Source organism: Hermetia illucens, chromosome 7, assembly GCF_905115235.1.
Source record: "Hermetia illucens chromosome 7, iHerIll2.2.curated.20191125, whole genome shotgun sequence".
Taxonomy (NCBI): Eukaryota; Metazoa; Arthropoda; class Insecta; order Diptera; family Stratiomyidae; genus Hermetia; species Hermetia illucens.
Window position 1 is genome coordinate 8,587,153 of NC_051855.1, and position 27,762 is coordinate 8,614,914.

A 27,762-nucleotide genomic window follows, 5' to 3' on the forward strand; every position below is an offset into this window, starting at 1 on the left:
CGATATCCCAACGAAATTGACTAGGCTGACCCTAACCAATGTGCGAGACCAGATAAAAGCAGCAGGATCACTCTCAAGAACATTCGATATCAACAACGGTCTACAACAAGGGGATGCCCTATCATGCGTTCTCTTTAACGCGGCCCCGGAGAAAGTGATCAGTGATGCTGAGGTGGATGCAAGGGGTACGATTCTCTTTAAGTCCATCCAACTACTGGCCTATGTTGATGATATCGACATCATGGCAAGAACCACCCGAGACGTACAAATTGCCTTCATCCAGATCGAATAAACGGGGTAAGATCTTGGGTTGGGTTGGGTTGCACATCAATGAAGGAAAGAGAAAGTATATGGTGGCAACGTCAGGACCAAAAACCAACCAACCGACAAAATCAAACAGCACTGGTCTAACGGGAAGAATAAAGATAGGAGAATACAACTTTGAGACCGTTGATAATTTCTCCTATCTAGGGTCGAAAATCACAACCGATAACAGCCACGATGATGAAATCTGCGCACGGTTATTGGCAGCCAACAGAGCCTATTTCAGCTGACGAAAACTGTTCTGCTCAAATCGTCTCACCTTAGGGTCAAAGCTCTTACTGTACAAGACAATGATCTTGCCAGTCCTCATGTATTCCTCGGAGACTTGGGTTCTTAACAAGAAAAATTGTGAAGTCTTGGCCGCGTTTGAGAGAACAATCCTCCGCCTACATAACGACGAAATCTATGAGCGATACCATGACCGTGTGGTTGTCGATGAAATCCGGCTCAATAGGTTACGGTGGGCGGGTCACTTAATCCGAATCGATGAGGATGATCCAGCCCGGAAAGTCTATAAGGGCAATATCTATGGTAGAAAAAGAAGGCGAAACAGATCCTGCCTGAGTTGGAGCGATGGCGTAGGTCAGGACGTCAGACAGCTTTTAGGGATATCGAATTGGTGGACCTCGGCGCATAACCGGGATGTTTGGAGTTCCTTATTAAGGCAGGCCTAGACCGGATACAGGTTGTTGCGCCGTTGATGATGATGATGAACAAGTCGGGAAACCGGAAATTTGGTGCTTTAGGTATGAAAGGTTTTGTTTGTTTCTTATGTAAGCATATTTGGGTGCAGGACTATTCCATTTGTATGTAGTCCGTACAGTATATGCATTTAGCATGTCAGACTGCTCACTTGAGTGTTGTATTGATATTTACTACTTTGGGTTGCAGTAAATTTACGTGGTAAAGATAGCTTTGATAGTAATAGTACGATTTTAATCAAACTTTATATTATTCATATTACTGCAAATTTTTATATCTTTAGGATAATCTTAAGGAGGGTCTCCAATCAATTTACCCAAAAACATAATAACATAATATTATTAACTTAATCTGAGCAGATATCGATATGAAGAGTATTTTGCGGCGTGAACATCGTGTAGAGGCAGCTCCATGACTTTTTTTCCAGATTTTTCGGTTGGGTAGTTTCCGAAAATGGGTCCATTAAAGAAATCATCACTTTCAACACCTCACCTTTCTAAGGAATGTCAGAATTAAGACTGGTATCGAAAAGTACTAATCGAGACCTTTCGATCAGCATGAATAGATTCGGTGAAAGAAAACTTCACACTCCCCTTTTATGTGTATGACGACCCTCAGTTACTCACTGTATGACTGAGTGTCAAAAAAAGTGTGTGTAATAGACAGACAGACGGATAGACAGACATTGAACAGATTTTAATAAGGATTTGTTTTACAAACAAAACTTTAAAAAAGAGTAAAAAAGGACAACTAAAGTGTCTTCATGGGCTATGCTTGCGTATGATGACATCATACACGTCTTAGAGTGCAATAAATTTACATGAAATACAAAATTTTGACCTTCTATAGTAGTTGGATAGTTGGATTTGATTCAAACTTAACTTATACCAATGCCAAATCTTGTACTTCTAGGATGGAATAAAGGGGGGGGGGTGAGGATTTCGGGTAAATTTTAAAAATATGGTGATGTGCTATTATTAATTTTATATCAGCAGATATCTGAATGGGATGTATTTTGAGACCTAGCCTTCGTATAGAGGCACCATTGTCATTTTTTTTCAGATTTTTCGGTTGGATAGATTCTTGTTCCACTTTTTAGGGCACACAATTTGAACCCTCACTCCCTTATGTTTCACCCACTATAAGAAAAGTACTAATTGTGTCCTTTCATTTCATACCCCACATAACCATGTTCTGTAAAAAAACATGTACACCCCTCTTTCGCATGTATGGGGAGTCCTGTTCAAACTCAACGCAAAATGGCGCCACTCGCTATATGCGAAAGGATTTACAGACCACAGTTTCTCTCCAAATTGCTTGGCAATGGGTTCAGCTGTTTCCAAGTAAATTAAGTGTGACTGACAAGCGGACAGACAGACATTGAATAGATTTTAATAAGGTTTCGTTTTACACAAAAGCTTAAAAAGCTGATCTACTTACAAATTTTCGTCATCTTCGCGGCCTTCTTCAAGATCATCCAGGTTATCCAAATCTTCCCCTTCCAAGGGAGTCGGACTTCGTGATTTTTGCTTATTGTCATCTTCCTGTTTTTCGAAATGAGATAAGAAAAAATTAGACATTAAACTATTAATCCATTGAAAACTAGCAGCACTAAAGGTCTATAGTAAATTAGAAGTAAAAGTACCATATAAAGATAATAAGGATACTTGCCTCTTCTTCTTTGGCAATTGTGGTTAATGAATCAGCATCGGCTAAGTTGTCAACAGCGATGGCCAAGAAAACGTTTAATAAGATGTAATTACCACAAATAAATAAAATGATGAAATAAATGCACGCAAGAACGCCAATAGATGCTACACCGCCGTAAGCCTGGATACCATCATACATCACTGTATTCCAATCTTCTCCGGTGAGAATCTATAGAATAAAGAAGATGGAAATTACTCATTGACTAAATTATAAAAGATAAATCCAGTAAACAAATATATTAGTTTCGTAAGCAACAAACAATAAGGAAATAAATAAAAAAAAAGGATTTTTGGAAAATACCTTTTAATTTTAAAAAGTTCAGAGTCCGCATGAAAGGAATAATACATCAATGAAGGTAACCTGAGTTGGACAGGGTTCGGATGCAAGCCTGTCATACCCCAACGTACTTCCAGGTAAGTTTCACTGGCATTATCAAAAGTAGAATGGACTAAGTGAGCTATAGAAGCGTGCCAGTGTTACTGTTGGGAGTAAAACGGAGTGAGTGTCTAGATGTTTAAGGGTAGGCCAGATTGGTTTCCGAATCCCCTTCACCCCCCTTCACCGTGTAGGACATTCAGGGCAGAAAAAGTGTAGACAAAAAACCACACTTCTTCCACCACCCAAGTGATCTGCTGATTGGCAATAACATGAGTCAATTGGGAAACACACATTCCATCCTACTGCTCTCGCTCTTTGAAAGAAAGGGATTTTTCTTTGGCGAACTGGACGCGATATTCCTTGAAAATTGTGATCTTGCGGGTGCCTCCCGCGGGGTGTAATGTCACCTGTTTGAATTGGATAGTGCTATCACTCAGAAAAAAACCCCCGTTCAGTACATAGAATTGTACCTGGACTATGCTTTTAAGCCTTAAACTCCTGCGCGGCTCATCGGTAACTTAGGTGCGTGGCTGAATCGGAAGCATGGTAAGACTGACTATTTCCTTACCCAATTTTTAAGTGGGCATGGAAGTTTTCAGTCTTACCTGCACAAGATTGGAAAGGCGCGTTCTCCGCATTGTGTGTTTTGCAATGGAGTTGTGGACGATGCCAACCACACCTTTTTTCTTGTAGAAGGTGGGATGGGGTTCGTCAGCAGCTTTATTTAAACACAGGGGATCTCTCTCCAGACAACATTTTCGAAGAGATGCTGAGGACTGCTGACAGGTGGAACTGTGTTGCCCATTACGTTCGGGCCCTTCTCGTTGCTAAGAAGATATAACTCGACCGGTGGAGGAGCCGGATGGCAGGGGGTTCCTTGAACTGACAGTTCTCTTCCTCCTCTCCCCTCCCGTTGGTGAAAGGAATTCCCTGATTTGAAGGCTCCGCAAGGCGGGAGAGTTCGGGGGCCGGCCCGAAGTAATGTGACAAACGGTTCCAGGCTAGCTCTCTGACGATGGGGAGGGGTTTAGTTGGTAGTCCGACGACGTACCGAATCGGGAGTCCAACACTGTGTGCGTAAATGCATTCACCTACCCTACCCCAAAAAAAAAAAACAAAAAGCCTTAAACTCCTGCTACGCTAGTGCAATCTTCGCTTCAATTGTTTTGCGAATTTGTTGAATTAAAAATCACACTTCATGCTCCCATCGCCTATGCCACCCAACGGCAATCGTTACATAATCCTGCTAGCCTTAAATGCATTTCTAAAACTTCTCAAGGTCATCAACTTTAACAATCAGTATTCGCTAAGTCGAGCTCCTTTATATAAATCCCGCAAAAATGTTTCAACCATGACATAGATTTGTTTTTATAATTCCATTCGAACCCATTGACAAATAGAGTCTCTATATCATCCGCCGAAAATTCCTATAGCCTCTGGGAATTCGTCTACTGCATCCACGACCATAAAATTAAATAATCGTTGGTGCAACAATCCATATTGGATCAGGGCCTTCAAGTGTATCAGAGCACTTCATTCAAGACCGTAATGGTACACTACAGGATTACAGTACCCTGTAGGAGGCAATGTGGTCAGCATTGCGCTCGCCCGACGTTATTATCCTGATTTGACTCAGGTAATCATTCACAGCTGAGATATCCGACGTCAAATCACGATCCCACTGCCACCAGTGAAATTTGAACCGCGATCTTCCGTAAGACAGTCTTGCGCTTTAACCACGCAGCTATCCGGACACACCACCAAATTATAGTGAATAAAGCGTTTACCGATGTCAGCCCAAAGACGTTCTGCTCTGGGCGTAATTAATATTGTCAAATGAGGGTCGTTGTCCCATTAACCTTCCTTAGCACTCGCACTGATGACAGTGGCATAACATATTTAGTTCAGATTTCGTGTTACTCACCCCTACAATAATAGAAGAGATAATGGAAAAGATGAGGTTTCGAATCTACTACAGGGGCAAATAAGTCTAATGAATGTTGCTCAAAACCATCAACTCCTTGAGTGCCAACTTTATAAAGCCACCAAAAGCAGCAAATGATACCAAAAGAACCCTCTTTCTAACTAAACCTAACTCCAGCAGTACTATGGTTGGTCAACGTATCTTAGCACAGACACTCCTGTCGCTATCAAATCCTAGGTCAGGCAAAACAAGTTCCGCCAAGAAATATCGTTAGTGCCACGAAAGAAGGTACCGAGCTGCAGAGTCCTTTGTACTCCACAATCCGTCCTGCAAGAGCAAAACGCAGAGCCCCACGAGATTGAATACACCACAGAAACGCTTCGCTCTCTTGAAGATGAACACATTCCTCTGCTCTCAATTGCACAAAAATCACAAAAAAGGACGGCTGAGCTAGCCGCGTCAACCCATAGCAATAATTAAAAGACTCCACTTAGGATTCTCTATTCCCCTCGATACTTCTTATCGAAGGGGGAAGGGCATTACAAATACAACAAAACATCAGATGATTCTCACCTGATAGAACTAGTAGCACATATTGCTTCTCAGCAATGACAGTACCGATGCTCATCAGTGTTACATTCGCGCTTTCGCACTCGACAATAAGACAATTGGTAGGGTTGCAGGCGTGCTACCCCGCCCTTCTACTGAAAACAAACACAAGCAATTGAAACCACCATTCTTATCAAAGCATCAGATTCAAGGGAAATAAACTGCGTAAACCAGCTACTCCCTGACCTCATGAAGCTCTCAAACCTTTTACAAAAAAACCCCATCGCGAGCATAGGAATCTCTGACGAAGCACTGCTAGTTACATGGAAGTGGACATTAAGGACATTCTGAACACAGGATATGAAATCCCTGACAATGTTGTCGATGGAGTTATGGCGGAGAACTCCAAGTTAAACTAACGAATAATCCCATGAAATGGGTTGACTCTCTCAAATTTCTAGGTCAACAATCGGGAGACTTCCGGCAGAAGTCGCAGACAACTGCACACAGAAGGTCAAAAATGGGGCTGATACCAAGAAAATGCACACCTGTAGACTAACATACCATCTAACATTCTATCTAACAAAGAGCCTGAGGCAAATAATTCAGTTGTTTTCCGTACGGGTGACGGAAGTCAAGCCGTGAGACGAACTTTGCCTGCATGTACGACAGGTTAAGCCGCACCTTTACTATCCCGCTATGATAAATACATTTCAACAGATAGAAAAACAAGCCTTTTTTAGCTATGTCTCACAACAACACCTACTCTGGGTCCGTGATGAGATTACGTTTGCGTCGTTGCAAAGGGGTTCGCCTGCCGTAATTTGAACTACCATGGAGGAAGCGTATCGCTGCCTTAATTATGTGATTGTTCTGTGTAGTCAGTGAGATATGGAGCATCAGCCACATCTCTGTCTTTTGTTGTGACAGAGACTGTGCCGCGCTTGGCAAAACAGCTGACGGAGGAGCCCTAACAGCTGTTAAGTCCCCCTCTCCGCGCGGAAATCATTTTTTCCTCCCCATCCTCCTCTTACGATTCTGTCACCATACGTACGAGGATTTCTTCGACAGATTATCAGAGGTGCTAGCCGCTTTGTTTCCCTCAATTTCTTTCATCCTCTGTGGTGACTTTAATCTTCCTCCAGGCCCATTACTCCTGGCTGGCCTTCGTTCCCTCCCTAATAACGTGACCCACCCTTCCCTTCCTCTATCCACTTTCATGTACACCAGTGGCGCCCTCCAGTTTAACCTTTCTAGAAACCCTTTAGATCGCATTCATGACCTTGTCCTCGCTAACATTTCTATGAGTTGTCCTTCCCAATCCCTTCATGCTCCGTCTTACGTTGCCCCTGACGCCCATCATCCTGTTCTCGAGTTCGATGTTCAGATATCCTGACTCCACTCTCCGATCGCTCGCAAGCCTACTAAGTTCAACTTTCGTAAGGCGAACTGGATCCCCCTCTTCTCTCCATTTACGTGTGACTCAACACTTTCTACACCATTTTATCTGATCTTCTTCCTTATTTTACGTTCCCTCCTCTTCTACGTGCTTACGCTCTTACCCCGTCTGGTTCACCAGTGAAGTTCACAAAAAAATACGTCATAAAGAGGCTGCGAGGAAGAAGTTCCTGTCCTCTAAAAACGATGCTGACTTAGTTTTTTCAAATCTCCACATTCATCGGTCAAATCCTTAATACGTAAGTCCAGAAATGAATATTTGACCAGCGTGGAAGACCCACTCAAGCGCGGAAACCTAAAACCTTTCTGGTCCTACATTCGCAGTTATCCTCTCCGTTCATCAAATTCCCTGACTTTTCAGCTAACTCCCCCCAACTATCTTGTGATTTACTCTGCCGCTACTTTTAGTCAGTCCGTGTTCAGTGTCAGTGTTTCCCCTCCGTTCTTCGAATCCCTGCCGATAGTGGATGTAGCCTGCCCCGCATCGGCTACCATTCCCCTTCTTACTCCTATCCTTGTCGAGTACCTCATTGGCAAATTTGATGCCAATGTCAGACCTGGCTACGATGGTCTTCCAAACCTCTTTTTGCTCAAAGCTGGTAAGTCCATCTCCCTTCCCCAATTTCTTATTTTCAATAAAAGCGTCGAAGAAAATCATTTTCTCGGTTTGTGGAAAGAGGCTCTCATCATCCCCATACCCCCATACACAAAAGTGGCGATCGTACGCTTGCCGAGAATTATCGTCCCATTTCCCTCCTCTCCTCCTGTTTCAAAATACTGGAAAGATATCTCAGCGACTGGTTGTCCGCCCACTTTGGCCATCACATAGTAAAAGAACAACATGGCTTCGTTAAGCGTAGGTCCACTGTTTCCAACCTGCTTGGCTTTACCAACTTTGTCGCCAAATGTTTAAATTCACGGTAAGAAGTACATACCATTTACATTGACTTCGCTAAAGCCTTCGACACTGTAAATCACAAGATACTTTTATCTAAACTCTCGTTTCTAAACGTTCCCATACCACTTGTTTTATGGCTTGCCTCTTACATTTCCAACCAATCCTGCCGCGTCTCTTTTGACGGCTGTACTTCCCGCTCCTTCTCCTCCTCTTCTGGCGTCCCACAGAGATGTATTCTGGGTCCTTTGTTATTTTTATTTTTTATTAACGACCTTCCGCCCCTCCTCACTTGTCCCTATTTGCTCTATGCAGACGACCTTACGCTATTTTCCGCTATATCGTCGCGTATGGACTGTGTTTCCCTTCAATCTTACCTGGACACTCTGGATCGTTGGTGCTTAACTAATGGTTTAGCGCTAAACATCAGAAAGTGTCACTCTATTTGCTACTCCCTAAAATCCTCACCCACTTCTTTCTCCTACTCTCTTAACGGGCATTCCTTATCCTGCTTAAATTCCACTCAACACCTCGGAGCCACTTTCGACAATAAGCTCCGCTTTGACACCCATTGCCTCGATGTCATCAATCGAGCTGCAAAATTGTCAGGCTTTACACTTCGCTCCTCCTCTGATTTTGACTTCATCCAACCCTACTTAGCTCTTTTCAATTCCCTAGTGAGGAATACTGCTTTGCTCCATGATCTAGTCACCTTCCCGTAACTGTGATTGTCTTGCCCTTGAAAATGTGCAACGTAAATTCACCCGTTCCCTCTTCTTTAAGAAAAGCTTCCCTCGTGTGCACTACCCCTCTCGCGTTCGCTTTCTGAACCTTCCCTTCCTACAACAGCGTAGATCCTATCTGGATCTATGCACATTTTTTAAACTTTCCTCGGGTCTGATGGACTGCTCCGCCGCTGACGACATCACCTGTCGCAGCTCCGAGCACTCATTGTACTATCCCCGTAAATTGCCTATTTAATGGCTTCCCGCCTACGATGTTCGCAGGCTTTAGCGAATCTGAGAACATTCTCCAGAGGTAGAGAGTGTGCAGATTCTTCCTTGAAGAAAACCTTGCCAAGGTGTCTTCGTCTGAGATTTGAGGGCATAAAAATTGCAGGGCTGTCTCCTCCTCCTCCTCACATTGGCTGCACATAGCCGAAACCACTACTCCAATGTTTTCCATTTGACAATTTAAGGAGCAGTGTCCCGTCAAAAGTCCTAGTAGGGTTTTCGTGTCCCACTTCTTAAGGGACGACAAAAATGCCGCTCTAGTGGCCCTAGGTTCTTTCACAAGGATTTTCGCTTGCCGGCAAAAGTCCAAATTTCTCCACTCGTTCGCGTTAATCCTTTCAATTGCACCCTTCAGAGTAGTAGAGCTGGTTCTGGCCCCACCCCTGTGGATCCAAACCCTCAGCGAGCCAGTCTGTCAGCCTCCTCATTACCGACGATGTTAGAGTGCCCCGGCACCCACAACAGGAATGTTTCGTTCAGTCGGCCAAGTTTCAGCAGCACCTGATGACAACTCCACACCAACTGGCTTGATATGTTGTTGCCATTTAGTGCTGATAATGCCGCCCGACTGTCGGAACAGATTCGAATGGTGCGACTCCTCCATTTTTGTCGCAGACATTCTTCTGCTGCTAATGAAATGGCATATATCTCCGCCTGGAATATGGTCGTCATTTTTCCGAGGGGTCGGGCCAGTTCTATAATCGAATTCTCCGAGAACACCCCTGCGCCCGATCCATCCTCCATGACTGACCCGTCGGTGAAGATTATTAAGTCTGTAATCTGAAAAGACTCATGGCCTCTTGTCGACCATTCTTTTCTTTCGGTGATTATGACAGTGTATGTCTTTTCAAAGACGAATCTGGAAACCATATGATCGGTCGGCATCAGGGTTACCGGATGTTTCTCAAGGAATTTCCAGATAGACGCATGACCGTTTGATTGGCCGCCTTTCCACGCCTCAATCGTATCGAGCCTATATGTGCCATTGGCTGCTTTCCGTTTCACCTCCAAGTGAATGGGGGTAAATTTAGGAGTGCCGCAGTCGGCGTAGTACTCATTGCTCCAATAATACTTAGGCAACCAAGTCTCTGAATCTGCGTTAGCAGCTTTCTGCTGCTAGCAAAGTTCAGTCTTGCCCAGCAGACGATGCATGCATACATCAAAATGGGTTTTATTATGGATGTATACATCCAGTATATCCGTTTAGGTGAAAGTCCCCAGGTCTTACATGTCGTATTCCTACAGCACCAGAGCAATCTACAGGATCTCTGATATTGTTCCTGGATATGATGTTTCCACGTTAACTTAGAGTCGAAATGTACTCCTAAGTACTTGACTGTTTGTGCCAGCTAGATTTCCGCCCCTGCTAAGATGGGTAGCGTATAGCTGCCCCACCTGACGTTCCTAGTGAACATAACTAGTCCAGTCTTCCAAGCATTCACCGTGAGTCCATTGCGGAGGCACCAGCTGTGGATTTCATGCAGAGTTGCATTCAAGCGGTCACATACTGTCTCGGCAAACTTGCCGGTAATTACTACGGCTAGGTCGTCCGCAAATGCTTGCGCGAAGACTTTTTTTGTCCTCCAGGAGCCACAGCAGGGTATCCATTACCAAGAGCCATAACAGTGGAGAGAGAACCCCTCCCTGTGGGCAGCCCCTGAGACATCCTGCTTCAATAGACTTTTGGCCGACCGATATGTGGATTTTTCTCCACTCTAGCCTGTGAAGGATTCAACTGATTAGTAGGGGTTCGATTCCATACTGTCTTGCCGCATCACAAATTGCCACGAATGAGGCATAATTGAAGGTGCCTTCGATGTCCATGAATGCGCCTAAGGCGTATTCTTTTTCGGATATCGCCTTTTCAATTTTTGCCGTAAGTTCATGGAGTGCTGTCTCCGTGGATTTGCCTTTCTGGTAGGCGTGTTGCCTATGGTGAAGTGGCCACTTAGGAATGTGTGTATCCCTTATGAACCGATCTACTAGTCTCTCTAGTCCTTTTAGCAGAAAGGACGTTAGGCTAATCGGTCGACAGCTTTTTGCGTCTGTGTAGGTAGGTTTTCCTGGTTTGGGGATGAACAACATTTTCACATCTCGCCATTTAATTGGAATATAAGCGTGTGCTAGGCATGCACGATATATATTCCGAGTGTGTAGACCCAGGGCATCCATTCCCTCTATTACCAGCGCAGGGATGTGGCGTCAGAAATTAATTAAAAAGTAAATAAATAAATAAAGGCATAAATAATAATTCAATAAATATTTAATACAATGATTAATTAATGGCCGAAGTACAAATAATTAACTTCTAAAATAACAAGGTAAATTCAATACTTTACTTACTTGAAATACAGTTAATAAACTCTGCCAGAAACTGTCGAAATTCGATCGTGGCTTGTCTTCTTCTTTATTAAAATTAAATTTTCCTCCAAACACTTGCATACCGAGTAACGCGAATATCACAATAAATAGGAAGAGCAATAGTAGAAGTGATGCAATCGATTGTATGGAATTTAAAAGTGACGCAACGAGATTCGATAACGATCGCCAATATCTAGAGTTTTTTCACAAGAAAGAAAATAAAACAAAACCGGGAAAATATGGTGAAAATACTTATATATATACTTAATCAGTTTGCTATTTATGGTTCTTTTATTTGATTCAAATTGAAGTTGATTTAAGGGGGTCATCCCGTGTTTCGGATCCGCCGAATCGAACTTTTTTTTTTGGCATCAATTGTATCTAGATATAGTGAAGAATGTATGGATAAAGCGATTTTTTGATATTCGAAATCGTTCGGAAATTATGTGATAAGTCACATGCCAGATTTATGTCAATCGCCGTAATAAAGCTCGTATTTATCGGCCCGAATGACATTCGAATGACATTCGCTAAAGGAAAAAAATTGAAGCCAAGGCTGTACATGTCTTTCTTCAAGAAACCTGAAGTTTATGGATTAGGTATAGCAGATTAACGGTCAGTTTAGGTTTTATGGCTAAAAATCACAGTCTACTTTTTAAATGCGTTTTTCTCGAAACTGAATATCGAAAATTTGCTGCCAACATAACCCAAAAGCTATCCAATGAAATTCTTTGAAATTTTCATTTCTTATTCCGAACATATTTCTTCGGTCCGCAAACAAGGGTAATCGCGATTCATTCAGTAGCTTTTTTTTATTCATTGAAAAAGCCGTGAAAACACAGCAAAATTCACAAAAAAAAGTTTAACAAGGCACCAAAAATTTACCTAACTGGAAAGACCGAGGAACTCACAAAAGCCCTTCGGAAAAGGCGCATTGTTATCTGTGATCTGCAAGAAACCCGATGGTCTGGCGCCAAAAGCTACGACATTGAACGCGAACGCGGTAAAAATGGCTATAAAATTCTCTATTTTGGTAACCCACCCACTCAATATGATGTTGGCATTGCCATCTCAGAGGGTTTCCCTGATGCCATTAAAGAAGTCGAACGATTTGATGATCGGCTGATGAAGCTCACCATTATATCAGCTGATCGCACTATTCACTTCTTCACCGCGTATGCACCACAGACAGGTCGACTTGATGCCGAGAAAGAAGCCCTCTGGCAACTTCTCGATGAAAAGACTTGTCATTACATAATCATTGCCGGCGACCTTAATGGGCATGTGGGTGAAAAGGCAGACGGTAACAGGTGCCATGGGGGAAGGGGGTTCGGAACGCGCAATGAAGGTGGCGAGCGTATAATCGATTTGGCGGACACCCATGACCTTGTACTTATGAATGCATCGTTCATCAAACGATTGTCTCATCTTCCCACATTTTATAGTGGGAACAATAAAACGCAAAACGACTATATTCTCATAAGACGCCAACATTTTACCACTGTCACTGATTGCAAAGTCGTTCCCTATGTGACCATCGCACCTCAACATCGGCCGTTGATTACCGTCCTGCCAATTAAGCCACCGATAAAACAGCGTGAGGAACGCACTGGCCCGCAGCGCATTAAATGGTGGCGATTCGGTGAGAAGAAAGAAGAAACGGTCTTACTCATACGATTGCCAACCATTACGAATGTGGAAGAATCATGGAACCAAATGAAAGACACGATCCACAAAGCGGCCTCTGCAACCCTCGGGGTCACCAAGTCGGGTAAGCGATACATCAACCGAGATACTTGGCTTTGGAATGAGGATGTTGAAATGAAGGTCCGTGAAAAGAAACGCCTCTACCACAGATTTCTCGACGATAAAACGCCTGCTAATTGGCAAATTTATAAGAATGCCAACCGGGAAGCAAAGAAAGCGGTCGCTGTCACCCGAGCGAATCATTTCAAAAATCTTTACGATAAACTGGACACTCGGGATGGCGAGAGAGATCTGTATCGACTTGCTAAAAGCCGTGATGAACGCACACAGGATATCGAACATTTCTGTTGTGTTAATGACAAGAACGGTACTTAACTTACCAACCGTCGAGCCGCAACGGATAGACGGCGAGAATACTTCGAGCAGATTTCAACTGAAGAATTTGCTCATCCTCCACTTCCACAATCATTGTCGACATTTGGAGCAGTTCCACCAGTCAGCGCAACTGAAGTCGAGGAGGCAGTAAAACAAATGAAATCGGGGAAAGCCACAGGACCTGACGACATCGCATCTGAGCTCTGAAAAGCGAAGAGCTGGGACCCAACACTGTGGCTCAGTGAATTCTTTAACCGGGTTATTCAGGAAGGAAGAACACCATCTGACTGGAAAGTACCACGGTTCTAATATGGAAAAAGAAAGGTAGCCCAGCAGAATGTTCAAATTACCGTCTGATCCGGTTACTTTCTCATACCATGAAGATTTTTGAACGCATTCTTGACAACCGTATTCGCGAAATCGTTGAAATAACCGTGAATCAAGCCGGATTTGTCAAGAACTCCGGAACTACTGACGCAATACACTCTGCGCGGTTACCCATGGAGAAGCACCGTGAGAAGCATCGCCCTCTTTACATTGCATTTCTGGATCTAGAGAAAGCGTTTGACTGTGTACCACACGAACTCATCTGGTATGCTTCACGACAACACTTCGTGCCAGAAGAACTCGTGCGCTGGGTTCAATTGCTCAACCACGATCCGAAAAGTAAAATTCGAAGTATGGCGGGTGTATCAAAACCGCTTCGTGTCTCTGTTGGTGTTCACCGAGGAAGTGCCCTCTCACCACTCATCTTTGTCCTTGTTATGGACACCGTCACACGGGATGTCCAACGTCCAGTGCCCTACACACTGCTTTACGCAGATGATGTTTTCCTTGCATCTGATAGCAAAAATGATCTCGAGCAACTTGTTCAAAAATGGAATGATCGCCTCATGCAACACGGTCTCAGATTGAATTTAAACAAAACTGAATTTTTGACGACCGATTCCCGTGAAACAGGAACAATCACTGTCAGCGGCAGTGATCTGCCCAGAACTGAGCAATTTAAATACCTTGGGTCAACGCTATCAGCCAATGAAGAACTGCGTTATGAAATTGCTTCACGCATTAACGCAACCTGGATGAAGTGGCGCTCCACAACTGGTGTCCTTTGTGATCGACGTATCAACGAACGTCTCAAATCTAAAATTTACCGCAATGTCGTCCGTCCAGTCGCTCTCTATGGTTCTGAGTGTTGGTCGATCATAAAAGACAATGAACGGCGTCTTGCGGTAATGGAGACGAAGATGCTACGTTGGACTAGTGGCGTCACACGTTTAGATCACATCCGAAATGAGGATATCCGCGATCGTTATGGGGTTGCACCGATCGTGGAAAAGTTGCGAGAGAGGCGTCCTCGATGGTATGGTCACGCAGTTCGTGCAAACGAGAATTCACTTGCCAAGATTGGTCTGAACATCGAAGTCGATGGTAAACGATCAAACGGCAGACCTAAGCAACGGTGGCTTGATACGCTGGATGGGGATTTGAAAGCCTCGAGATTGCACCCAGATCAGGCATTCGATAGAGCCAAATGGCGAAGCCGATCACGACGAGCCGACTCCGCTCGTGAACGGGACAAAGGCTGAAGAAAAAGAAGATTAAAATGCCGTCTACACTTTTTCTTTAAGATGATCACGGCGCCCTCTAGCGTGGCAGCAGAAAAACACCTTTTTTGGAGATGGGTATATAAATTGCTCTGTATTTCAATAGCGAACTGTGCTATCGGGCTGGGAAAATTACTATGCACGCTCAAGATGTTAGTAAATCTATGGTGGAAAATTCGTATTTGTATCTTTATCCAGTTCTTCACAAAAAACTTCTAAAAAAAAATCGAAAAAAAACGGCCTTCACACGGGATGACCCCCTTAACTTTCAATTTTTGGCTTTTTCGAAAAAAAAATTGGCTTAAAAGTTATATTTAGTTTAAATTTGAAATTTTCTAGTGACTGAAATTCAATATTCTTTTATTTTCAAATGTCTATCATAGTGATGACGACTATATAGGATATTTAGAAAAAAGAGTAGATACTCACTTGGTTACTTTGAAAACACGCAACAGACGCACACAACGTAGCACAGAGACGCCTAACGGTGGCATCACATGTGTACGTGTTAGTATCATTTCAGCAATACTTCCGATAACGACAAAACAATCAAAACGATTAAATAATGAAACGAAATATCCTTGAAATCCTAAACTATACATTTTTAACATCATTTCCATCGTGAAGAGAGCCACAAAGAACATATTTGTCACCTCTGTAAAATTAGATATAATTAGGTAGTGATAGATAAAAACATTGGTAGCTTATATTATATAAAATGTATATAAAATATCTTTTTATCTTTTTCAAATTATATAGTGAATGAAACCTATTTAAAATTCGTGGCCTTATTCATGTAGTAAAATAAAATAACTTACCTTGAAACTCATCCAGCCATCGTGGTTGATGATAATGTTCAGTTGCTAAAACGCCAGTATTTAAAAATACCAAAACAATAATTAACCAGTAGAATGCTTGTGATTTGACCGCCTTACGACAAGCACGTCTCAGTCTTCGATTAACCCGATCTAAGTCTTTTTTCTTTTTACGAAACCAAGATTCCTGTTGCATTTCCATACCTTCATCGCCCAGTTGATCCGTTGAATCCATTTCATTAGGTGTTTTACCTTTACCATCTTGTGTCATACTACCAACCGTTTCCGGTTCAATATCTTCAGCTTGTGTTATCCAATCTAAATATCCACGAAGATCCTCTTCGATTTGTTGTTTTTCTCGTAACTTTTGAAAATCGCCACGATTTTTAGCTTTGGTACGTTCTTTGGAGAATTCACCACTCAATACACCGAGAATTAGATTCATTACGAAAAATGCACCCAGAATAACCATAGAAATGAAATATATCCATTGCCAGCTATTTCCCAAAGCATCTTGTATCTAAATGGAAATCCAAGTTAAAAAATTAAAACAAGGAGGCATGAAAAGAACCTTATTTCTTACCGCATACAAAACATCAGTCCATCCTTCCAATGTTATACATTGAAATACTGTTAACATGGCCAGTCCGAAATTATCGAAATTCGTAATGCCAAAATTCGGTCCGACCCAATAGTAACGACATACCTTATTTTCTAAACTACACTGATATCCGTTATCACCGCACGGATGTGGGTCATCCATTGGTTCATCTTAAAATAACGAAAAAGGAAGCGTTGCAGATTGTGTTTGCCAAAAATATACTCTAGTGGCAAAATTCGTGTAACAGGAGCGTCGATTTAATACCATCCAAAAACTAGAAACCTACCTTAACTCCTAATCTAAGAGCTGGTTAACATACAAGAAAATTCACATGACTCATTGTACGAAAAAATGTACCTGGAATTGGTTGGATTATTGTCGATGAAGCTGGAAGACTAAGGACATGGGCGGGCTGTCAAAACTGTCAAATTGTCGTAAAAAAAACCTGACTCTTAAAGTTGCAAAAAACAGGATGCTTTAAAATTACCGGACGAACTGTATGCCAGGCGATGGGTAGTATTTTGAGGCCTGGGCACCATATAGAGGAAGCCTCATGAATTTTTCAGATTTTTCGGTTGGGTAGTTTCTGAGAATGTCTCCGTTAAAGAAATCATCACCTTCCGCCCCTCCCACTCCCCTCCTTGCTAATAAATGTCAAAACTAAGACCGGCTTCGAAGACTACTGATCGAGACCTTTCATTTGATACCCAACATGGCTACATTCGTTGAAAAAAATGTTTCACCTCCCCCCCCCGCCCCTCCTTTTGCATGTATGGGGACTCCTTTAATCTCAACCTAACCTCAAGGATATCTCTCACTACATGTCTGAGCGTTCACAGGTCCCACCTTTTCACCAAATTTCGTGTCAATCGGTATAGCCGTTTCTGAGAAAAGTGCCTGTGACAGACAGACAGACAGAGAGATCCATGAGGAGTGGCCAGAACTCCCATCAGGCGCGACCCCAGCTGGCGGATTGGGGCATACCTATTGATGTGTAAATATGTGTTAATGCACTTTTCTTTTCTGACTGTGCATCGGCTAGTGTTTGCTCATCTCTGATGCGTGGACCAAAATGGCTATGGGAAGAATACCCAGAGCAGAAAACTACCATGGAAGACGAAAGAAGGAGTAAACTTACGGTGCAGGGGCTCGGAACCCCAGTACCGGCGGCTTTTGGGAGTGAGCAAGCGGGCGTCGATATCCGTCGACCGCAGTGCCTCGGTGGGGGACAACATAATGTTACAAGTGATTTGGATCTGGAGAAGGAGTTGTTCAAGCGGAGTACAACCTTACCGAGAACACCAGTAACAAGACCAAACAAAGATGAACTGTAGGCAGATCGTTGGACAACAAAAACCATGACAACACCCACCGCATATGTTCAAAATGCGCGACAGCAGGAGGTGCTCCAGGAACAGAGAAGGGATCCATTCAAAAGAAGCTCGTCAACTTTGAGATCTCCACCATTGCCAAAGACGATGAAGGATAAAGTACAGGCAAAGTCAATCAACGCCAGAAGTTAAGGAGCGTATAAAAGGAGTAACCCTACCGGAGCTTATAGCGGGCAGAGTCCCGATCCGGAGGAACTACCTTTCACCCAGCTTAGAGCAAAAATAGTTGAGCTGTCCGAGTTTATTAAAGACAAGCACAACGTGCACTAAGCCATAAAGAGTCCTCTATAATAGATCGCACATGGAGGAAACGAATAATAAGAATACGCGGAATCTCCCTGCGCCAGCAGTGTCACAGGCGACCCAAGTGACGCCTAACCGTGCAACCACCGAATCACGGCGAAATAAACGAATACGTGAAAAAGAAGGGGATCATCTAAATAATCGGGAGGCGGCTAAGAGAAAAAAGGGAAAAAAACACAACAACACAACATATAGCTGCTACGCCCCACCAAGTTTGACACTGTCTGAATTCGAGCAAATGCTTGATAATTCTCGACGCGAGGGTACGAAGCTTAAAGGTGATTGCTGGTGATTTCAATGCTTGGTCCCTAGAGTGGGGTAGTAGAGAATCAAATGCTAGGGGGCGCAGTTTATTAGAAGCTTTTGCGCAGATGGACATAGTTTTGGCTAACGAAGGTGCTGTAAACACTTTTCAGAAAGGGGGGTCAGGCTCGGTTGTAGACCTGACCTTTGTCAGCCCTTCGTTGGCGCGTGGTATGTTCTGGTGGGTCAGCGAGCGCTACACCCACAGCGATCACCAGGCGATCTTCTTTGAGACATGTGTCGAGCCACAGCGCCTCTATGGAAGGAGCCGTCCATCTGGCTCAATGCATCGCCATAGCATGTGAGGCGTCCATGCCTAAGAGGTGCTCATTCTCCAGTAGAAGACCAAACTACTGGTGGAATGATGAACTGACCGGCCTTCGATCAGCCTGCCACCGAGCCTGAAGAGCGCCTCAGAGGGCGGTAGGTAGAGTCGATCAGGGGCAGAAAGAGTGCGCATATAAGGCAGCCCAGCAAAACCCTCAAGCTCGCCATTCAGCGAAGCAAGAGGAAATGCTTTAAGGGGCTCTGCTCAGAAGCGGACGTAAACCCGTGGGGGAGTGCTTATAGAATCGTGATGGGACAATTCAGAGGCCATGCATTTCCACAGATCACGTGTTCCACTTTCTAACTGAAAATCATCCAGGGGTTATTCCCCCAGTAAGAGGAGGGCAACAATACCTTCCAACCACCTCTGAATGTGACAGCAATTCCGCCAGTCACCAGAGACGAGCTATTGGATATCTGCGGTAGAATAGGAGACAATAAATCACCGGGACTGGACGGAATACCGAACCTTAAGTACCTTAAGCTTGCAGTGAGATCCAAGCCGGACATGTTCGCTGAGTTGTTCGAACCGTGCATGTCCGAGGGGTATTTCCAGCGGCATGGAAGCGGCAGAAGTTGGTACTTCTGCCTAAGCCTGGTAAACCTCCAGGTGAACCATTCTCATACCGACCCATATGTTTTTTGGACACTGTGGGGAAAATGTTAGAGCGGGTAATCTATAACAGATTACTCCCGGTTCTTGGGAACCAATGCGGCCTGTCAGATCGTCAGTATGGGCTCCGCAAAGCCAGATCAACCATTGATGCCATGACGTTGGTTACTGGCTTGGCCGAAGATACAATTCATGGAAAGAGTAGTACCAGCAAATATTGCGTGGTAGTAACCCTGGACGTGAAAAATGCATTCAATTCGGCCAATTGGAATCTAATACGGAAATCTTTAGCGAAAGTTGGTATTCCCGCCTATCTCGCTGCTATCGTCGATAGTTATTTAACTGAAAGGAAGTTCTGGTATGACACCGATGACGGACCCCAGGAGTACGTTGTTTCCGCGGGTGTCCCGCAGGGCTCCGCATTGGGCCCCCCTACTGTGGAACATCATGTATAACGATGTACTTAATCTTCCCCTTCCGAGGGAAGTCACAGTGGTGGGTTACGCTGACGACAAAGCGTTGGTTGTTGTCACGAAGCATCTCGAAGATGCTGAGTTATACTCAAGCGAGGCAACCAGTGCTGTTAAAAGTTGGCTAGAGAGTTCTGGTCTAACACTTGTGGAGGAAAAATTGGAAGCGGTCCTCATCACTAAACGTCGGAAGAGAAATTACGCCTGTGTTAGAATCGGGAATCATATCATCACTTCTAAGCCAGCCATCAAATACTTGGGGGTGGTGATAGACAGGAAGCTCAGCTATAAGCAACACGTACAGTATGTTCGTGATAAATCTTCCACTGCTAGTATGGCTCTGGCAAGGATGATGCCGAACGTGGGAGGGCCACTAACATACCTCTAGGTTGCTTATAGCCGGGGTGATGACCTCGATCATGTTCTATGCAACCCCAGTTTGGAGGGAGACGTTGCAGATGTCAGTTTACACCAACAAACTGAGTGCAGTCTACAGGAGGACAGCCCTGAGGGTATGCTCTGCCTTCAGGACTGTCTCAGATGATGCAGCATTCGTTATCTCTGGAATGATGTGGATTGACATCTTGGCAGATAAGATGGCGAACATATACAATGCGAAACCAATGTCTTCCTCATCGCGGACAAAGAAGACTGAGAGGGAGAGATCCGTAAATAGATGGCAAGAGCGGTGGGAACGCTCGGGAAAGGGTCGGTGGACTGACAGGCTCATTCCTGTCATCAATGAGTGGTTGGAGAGACGACACGGTGAGATTAATTATTATAATCTCACCCAGTTTCTTACGGGGCATGGAGATCTCCAATACCTGCACAGGCATAAATTGGAGACTTCACCCGACTGCCCAAATTACAATGGAATCCACTGTCCGAGATTTGTGGAAGAAAGGAGGAATCTAGAAGAGACTCTAGGAGAGGTGCTGGCACCAGAAAATATGGTGCCGAAAATGCTAGCACATCAAGAGAATTGGGATGCGGTCAACTCCATGATCGCATCTATCCAAAATAAACTGCAAAAGGCAGAGGAGAGGAGAAAGCGCGGTCACGTGCGCCGCGTATAGAAGAAAGGTGACTAAGCTAGAATGAGCTGACTTCGTCCCGTGATGTAATACCTTATGGTGGTTCCACGGGGCAGGGAGGGAGTCGGGGTAGTTTTAGTGGGTAAAAATCCCACACGCTGGTGTGTCCAGACCAGTGTCTTTTGAAGATTTCCACCTCCTCAAAAAAAAAAAGGCAGGCAGACAGACAGACAGACAGACATTGAATTGATTTTTATAAGGTTTTGTTTTGCAAACAAAACATTGAATTTAACTAAATAACAAAGATCCAGTGGATGTAAATCAGACCATTTTGCAAGATATTGTACCAGTTCATAACAGTGTTTCCACCATTAACAATATTTTTGGAGAAGAAGGGATGCAATACCCCTGAAACTAAGTGGAAGCGTTCCATCCTGGTGAAACCACATATTGCTTTTTCTGTTAAGTGGCACATTTTGTAATAAATCAAACAGGGCATCCCGCAAAAAAAGATTCACACCTTTCGCTTGTCAATCGGTTTGAACACTGAGAATGGCGGCCAGATTATTTGGTATTTTTTTCTATTAATTTAATTTTTTGGCAGTCAAGGGGTAGTACGAAACGTAGATTGGTACCCACGATGGAGCATAAAACCTGGGAAACGCCTGCTGAACCAACACCAACAGCTCTACTACCAAACCCAATCTCCACCTCCACGTGGTAACCACTGGCAGTTCTTAGGGATATCGCTTTTAGGGATATCGAATTGGTGGACTTCGGCACAAAACCGGGATGTCTGGAGTTTGTTATTAAGGCAGGCCCAGACCGGACACCGATTGTTGCGCCGTTGATGATGCTGAATTTAATTTTTTTCAAATACCTTCGCGTGCACCTACGGAATGAAACAATACGGCTCGAACGCGTTCGTGGAGCCATGAAACCCTGAACTCGAGGCCGTGATCGAGAAGGAAGATCCACGACGGATCGTATCCTCAATCGATGCTTCTCTTGCGATAAAATTCCCTCTCTGCTTGGCATGTTTGTACATGTTTTCCACAATTTGTGCATGTTTTCCACAATTGTATCGGGTATTACATTCGTCCTAGCATTATTACAGGCGTCTTCACGACTTTCACGTGGTATATATTTTCAGGATAATTTCATTTACAGACAATATATAAGAAGTATGTCTACATTAGTTGTTATCTCCATCCCAGTAATCGCACAAGAATAAATAACCATATTCAAATAATTGTAGTAAATATGTGTATTGTCCGTGTATAGCAATAATAAATAAAAATAAACCACATAGACGCATTAAGCACCTCACAATTTTCTTAAATTGCAGTTGCATTGATTATTTGGCACCAATTTTCTAGTTTGCCTCCTGTCAGGGAAATGTCAGCACTTATCGTGATAAATGTCTTCACGGTAATGTACGGTGCCGTGACTGAACTGAACCGATTCGGTGAGTGGTAAAACCGTATAACTGCAAATTGATGTTTTTAGTTGAGGTAGCCAAAATTGCATTTAAACGTGCCGCTTTCTGATAAGTTGAAGAATAGTATAAATAACACAGTGTGTACACATTTACGAGGCCACCTGTTAATGTATTGAGTGGAAAAACAATATACCCCCTGGGGTTATATCGTTCTTCCACTCAATATGACGTCGTTGAGTTGATATTGAGTGGAAAAACAATATACCTCCTGGGGTTATATCGTCTTTTTGACTCGGTATTTATTGGTCTCCGTCTTGCCGCTGGAGTCTCACATGAGTAGTTGACTCTATTAACTTGCAACGTTTTCACTTTTGTTACCGACGTTATTTATTCAGACGAAAGAACGAATGGTAGTTTCTCTCAAGTGCAAAAATCAGATATCTATATAATGTTCAGTAGTGAGTATTCAAATGACGGTGCAGCTGAAGAAAATGTAAGACCTACATTCCGGAAAACTGGAAGAAAACTGCAAGAATGGAAGCTCGTCTCCATGGAGAATAGTATATTACTAAAAACCTCCGCCATGCTATTAACATAGTATGCTGGTCCCAAGCCCAGGTAAAGGAGGAGGGTTTGAGGCAACGTACTCTGTACTATCCTCAGCAAAACAAAAATAAAATGATGAGATCAGGGAAAGAGATAAATAGAGTATAGTTGGAGTTATTCTACTATGCTAAATCCTACCTGATCACTCTTGGTGACAGGCACCGCGACAGGTCGACCACGAAAATGCATAGAATATCGTTACAAACATGATGATCGGATTGAGTCACAAGCCTCCGAGAAATGCTAGGGCGTCCACCTCAGTCGACGCGGCAGGACGGGCCCCGGTCCTCTCGAGAAATGGGCAAGGGTTCTTGACGCATGGACGGCGCCAGGACGCAAGCAAGTTAGTCCGAACAAAACAAACAAAACAAATACGTGTCTGCACGCTAAATGTTGGTACCCTAACTGGAAAGACCGAGGAACTCACAAAAGCCCTTCGGAAAAGGCGCATTGTTATCTGTGATCTGCAAGAAACCCGATGGTCTGGCGCCAAAAGCTACGACATTGAACGCGAACGCGGTAAAAATGGCTATAAAATTCTCTATTTTGGTAACCCACCCACTCAATATGGTGTTGGCATTGCCATCTCAGAGGGTTTCCCTGATGCCATTAAAGAAGTCGAACGATTATCAAATCGATGATCGGCTGATGAAGCTCACCATTATATCAGCTGATCGCATTATTCAGTTCTTCACCGCGTGCGCACCACAGACAGGTCGACCTGATGCCGAGAAAGATGCCTTCTGCCAACTTCTCGATGAAAAGACTTGTCACGTGCCTGCTGAGGACTATATTATCATTAACGGCGACCTTAATGGTCATGTGTGTGAAAAGGCAAATGGTAACAGTTGCCATAAGGGAAAGAGGTTCGGAGCGCGCAATGAGGGTGGTGAGCGTGTAATCGATTTTGCGGACACCCATAATCTTCTACTTATGAATACATGGCTCATCAAACGGTTGTCTCACCTTCTTACATTTTATATTGGGAACAATAAAACGCAGATCGACTATATTCTCATAAGCCGCCTACATTTTACCACTGTCACTGATTGAAAAGTCGTTCCCTATGAGACCATCGCACCTCAGCATCGGCCGTCGATAAAACAGCGTGAGGAACGCACTGGCTCGCGGCGCATCAAATGGTGGCGATTTGGTGAGAAGAAAGAAGAAACGATCTAACTCATACGATTGCCAACCATTACGAATATGGAAGAATCGTGGAACCAAATGAAAGACACGATCCACAAAGCGGCCTCTGCAACCCTCGGAGTCACCAAGCCGGGTAAGCGGTACATCAACCGAGATACTTGGCTTTGAAATGATGGTGTTGAAATGAACGTCCGTGAAAAGAAACGCCTCTACCATAAATTTCTCGACGATAAAACGTCTGCTAATTGGCAAATTTATAAGAATGCCAACCGGGAAGCAAAGAAAGCACCCTAGCGAACAATTACAAAAATCTTTACGTTAAACTGGCACTACTGGGGCTCAGTGGTGGCGGTGAGGAAGACGGGGCGGCAACCCTGTCGGCCAAACCAAGACCAAGTGGCCGAGGAGAACCTCTATAGTGGTGGCATCGGGAGACGCTGTACTCACTTTGGCTTGCCGGCCGTGATGCAGTAGGCGGATGCTCCAAAGGCCTAATCAGGGCGATCAGACCAGAGTCTGCACGGGGACTTATCTGAAGTGGCAAATTGGCCACGAAACCTAACCAGGGGTATACTGATACCATGGGAACCGGGATAGCCCCTGGACTCTCATACTTCGGGTGAACTCCCGTTGTATGTGAGTACAGCTCGGTTGTTTGCGGTTGGCCCCCTAGTGGGAGTTTCATGGGGGTTGTGGTTGTGCTCAAGCGAGAAGAGACCTTCGGGCCTCGGCGTGGTGTTGCGCGGGTACCGTATTCCTTAATTCGGTAGAGATTTAGGTAGGTCTTGCATCCACCAGTATGAATGCTAAGCCATGCACTTGGTATAGACTGGCACCGTAGTAGCGGGGCTATGATTGTGGTCACAAAATCAATCCGTGTCTTAAGAAGACCGTGGGATTAAGTCTTCCAGACAGGTGCTCACGTAAAACCCTCAAGGGCTTAACTGTCAGCGTAACTGAAGTCGAGGAAGCAATAAAACGAATGAAATCGGGGAAAGCCACAGGACCTGACGACATCGCATCTGAGCTCTGGGAAGCGAAGAGCTGGGACCCAACGCTGTGGCTCAGTTAATTATTTAATCGCGTTATTCAGGAAGGAAGAACACTATCTGATTGGCAAGAAGGTACCACTGTTTCAATATGGAAAAAGAAAGGTAAGTCCAGCAGAATGTTCAAATTACCGTCCGATCCGGTTACTTTCCCATACCATGAAGATTTTTGAATGCATTCTTGACAACCGTATTCGCGAAATCGTTGAAATAACCGTGAATCAAGTCGGGTTTGTCAAAAACTGAGGAACTAGTGGCGCAATACGCGCTGCGCGGTTACTCGTGTAGAAACACCGTGAGAAGCAACGCCCTCTTTACATTGCATTTCTGGATCTAGAGAAAGCGCTGAAGAAAAAGAAAGCTGTAATTTTAACATTAGGTTAACGAACTCTGAGTTACATCTGCGGGAGCAACACCAATGATTTAGTAAGTACGAAAAAACGGAAGGTGGATAGGGAAGGCAAACGAGCAGGGAAAACACCAACGCAGATCGGTCCCAAAGCGATCAAGCCCGAACATAAAAACGTGATGGAAAAAGTATCTTTTTCTTATCTCTCTCTCAAGCAGCAATAAAACTGCAATATCTGCAAATTATAATGTCCCAAAAATCAATAAGGCCATTTTTTGTGTAAAACAAATATCGACGCTCCTATAACATGAATTTGTGCCAAGCATATGCAAATATAATGAAAAACTTACTTGTAACATTATCAAAACATGTTTTATGCATTTTACCGGAGAATAACTCAAGACCAATGATCGCGTAAATAATTATAACAAATATAACTAAAAGAGCAATATGTAATAAAGGCACCATGGCACGAAGAATCGAATTGAGTACAACTTGTAGACCTGCGGGGAAAATTAAATTAAATAAAAATTATACATTTTTCGTTTGAACAGCTATTGGGAAATACTCTCTATTATATATCAAAGAAATGTATAATACATAATACATATATGTAATAAATAACTGAACGAATCACTTACTTGGGACACCCGAGACAAGTCTTAGTGGCCGAAGCACCCTAAATGCTCTTAAAGCTTTAACATCGAAGCCTTCCCTCATTAAATTCGATAGAACTGTGCTTATCATTCTATTGAAAGAAAATTTTAATTATAGCAAAAGTTGTATTATTAGTAATTTATAATATTATTTAATTTAATAAAAATTTTATTAAAAGCAAACAAATAAAATAAAAAATACAATAAACAAATTAAAAATGTTCCAAACAAATATGAAAAGATTAAAAGTATAAAAAGTATACTCAAAATTAATTCATACATAATCAACAATAAACAATCAACTAAAAATCTCCGCCGTAGCCGGTTTCAAGCATGGTTTTCAAAGGAGAAGGGATGGACAGTTCCAGTCTGAATGCCTGCATGGCATCGCAACGTCCCAGGGGATAGATGAGGAAAGTGCAGGAACTTTGCAGTCTTGCAGATTACTCACTGAGGAAGCTAGTTAGGTATAAAATGCAAATCCATCTAATGAGGAGAACAAGAAATTTTAGGTCCGGTACGGATAGTCGGTGCGAGTAGCCTGACTTGGTGACTGGACCGGGCTCCTGAATTGGCAGCACGGCGTCAAAGCCGCTAATCGTGGTTCGGCGACTAGGCGCGACGAAGACGAGGATCAGAGCTCCGCCTGCTGCAGCAGTTTTGCTACAATCTGCACGATAGACAACAATTTTAGTATTTATTGCAGAACTCTTCTCGCCCGTCCGGCAAAAGTCTCCGCTGAGATTCAGGCCCAATTTCAAAGAGCGTAAACAGAATTGTCGGAAATGGATCCATTGCATGGATCAAGTATTCCCAGGATGTATGGATAATGAGATTGCATGTCGACTGTGCGCTGATATGTCGCTACTACAACTAGAATCACTTGCGTATTGTGGCGCAGTTGTGGCTGTCAGATTACACGGTCAGAAGATTCACTTTCGTATTATTGGTTTGAGTGAACGAAGAGACCCACCATTGCAAATTCGTCTGGAACGTCGGCTTGACTGAGTAAGGCAGGACATTGCTAGGGTGACTCAAAACAGCACTGGTAATGCCAGGATGGCGGGTGGCGAAGATAGTGCAGAGACTTAACTGCAAACAAAAGACAATATCTAACCTCTTAGTCACAGTTCGCTTCGAGATCTCGTAGTGAACGGACGTGTTGCGGAGCAATTCAAGTGTTCTAGGAACGAAAATTAAAAAGTGACAAAAGTGACGGAAGTGTTAAGTGGAGTGCTCTGTAGAGCAATTAAACAAAGGAAGTATCGTTCTGTTAACAATATACAGTGGATCTCAATATTATTGAGACGCCGTATATTAAAGTATAATTTACATGCAATTGTTTTTTTCTGTTTTCTTTTAGTGAACCGAATTCCTGACATCCACGCAGGACGGGCTTGGGGACAAAATGTCCGCCAAGAGGGCGAAGACAGGGGGCCCCTCTGACGAAGAGGGGGGCCCGAGCCCCGGAGACGAGAATCGAGCAAATCTGCTCGAGATAATAAAAATGCTGAAGGAGGAGATCGCGGAGCTCCGGGCAGAGCTCAGAGCAGAACGTGAAAAACGGCAGGAGAAGGAAAACCTGCAAGCCGGACAGCCCATTGAAGTGGACGACATCGTGGGATGTGCGTCTGCTTTCGCCGGAGATGTCT

General features: G+C 43.7%; 1 protein-coding gene across 9 annotated transcripts in view; it reads right to left on the minus strand.

The window, feature by feature from the left end:
- LOC119660711 (muscle calcium channel subunit alpha-1) overlaps positions 1-27,762 on the minus strand; it is a 458,885-nt gene that overhangs the window by 359,508 nt on the left and 71,615 nt on the right. For all 9 annotated transcript variants that reach the window (XR_005250469.1, XM_038069351.1, XM_038069354.1 and 6 more), the window contains exons 6-13: positions 26,096-26,202; positions 25,805-25,957; positions 16,402-16,589; positions 15,822-16,338; positions 15,433-15,658; positions 11,297-11,507; positions 2,698-2,904; positions 2,467-2,570 (exon numbers count right to left, since the gene is read on the minus strand). Coding sequence is in view for 8 of the 9 variants with exons in the window: in XM_038069351.1 (XP_037925279.1) it covers positions 2,467-2,570; positions 2,698-2,904; positions 11,297-11,507; positions 15,433-15,658; positions 15,822-16,338; positions 16,402-16,589; positions 25,805-25,957; positions 26,096-26,202 (1,713 nt within the window). In the remaining variant the exon portion in view is untranslated. The remainder of the gene's footprint in view (positions 1-2,466; positions 2,571-2,697; positions 2,905-11,296; positions 11,508-15,432; positions 15,659-15,821; positions 16,339-16,401; positions 16,590-25,804; positions 25,958-26,095; positions 26,203-27,762) is intronic.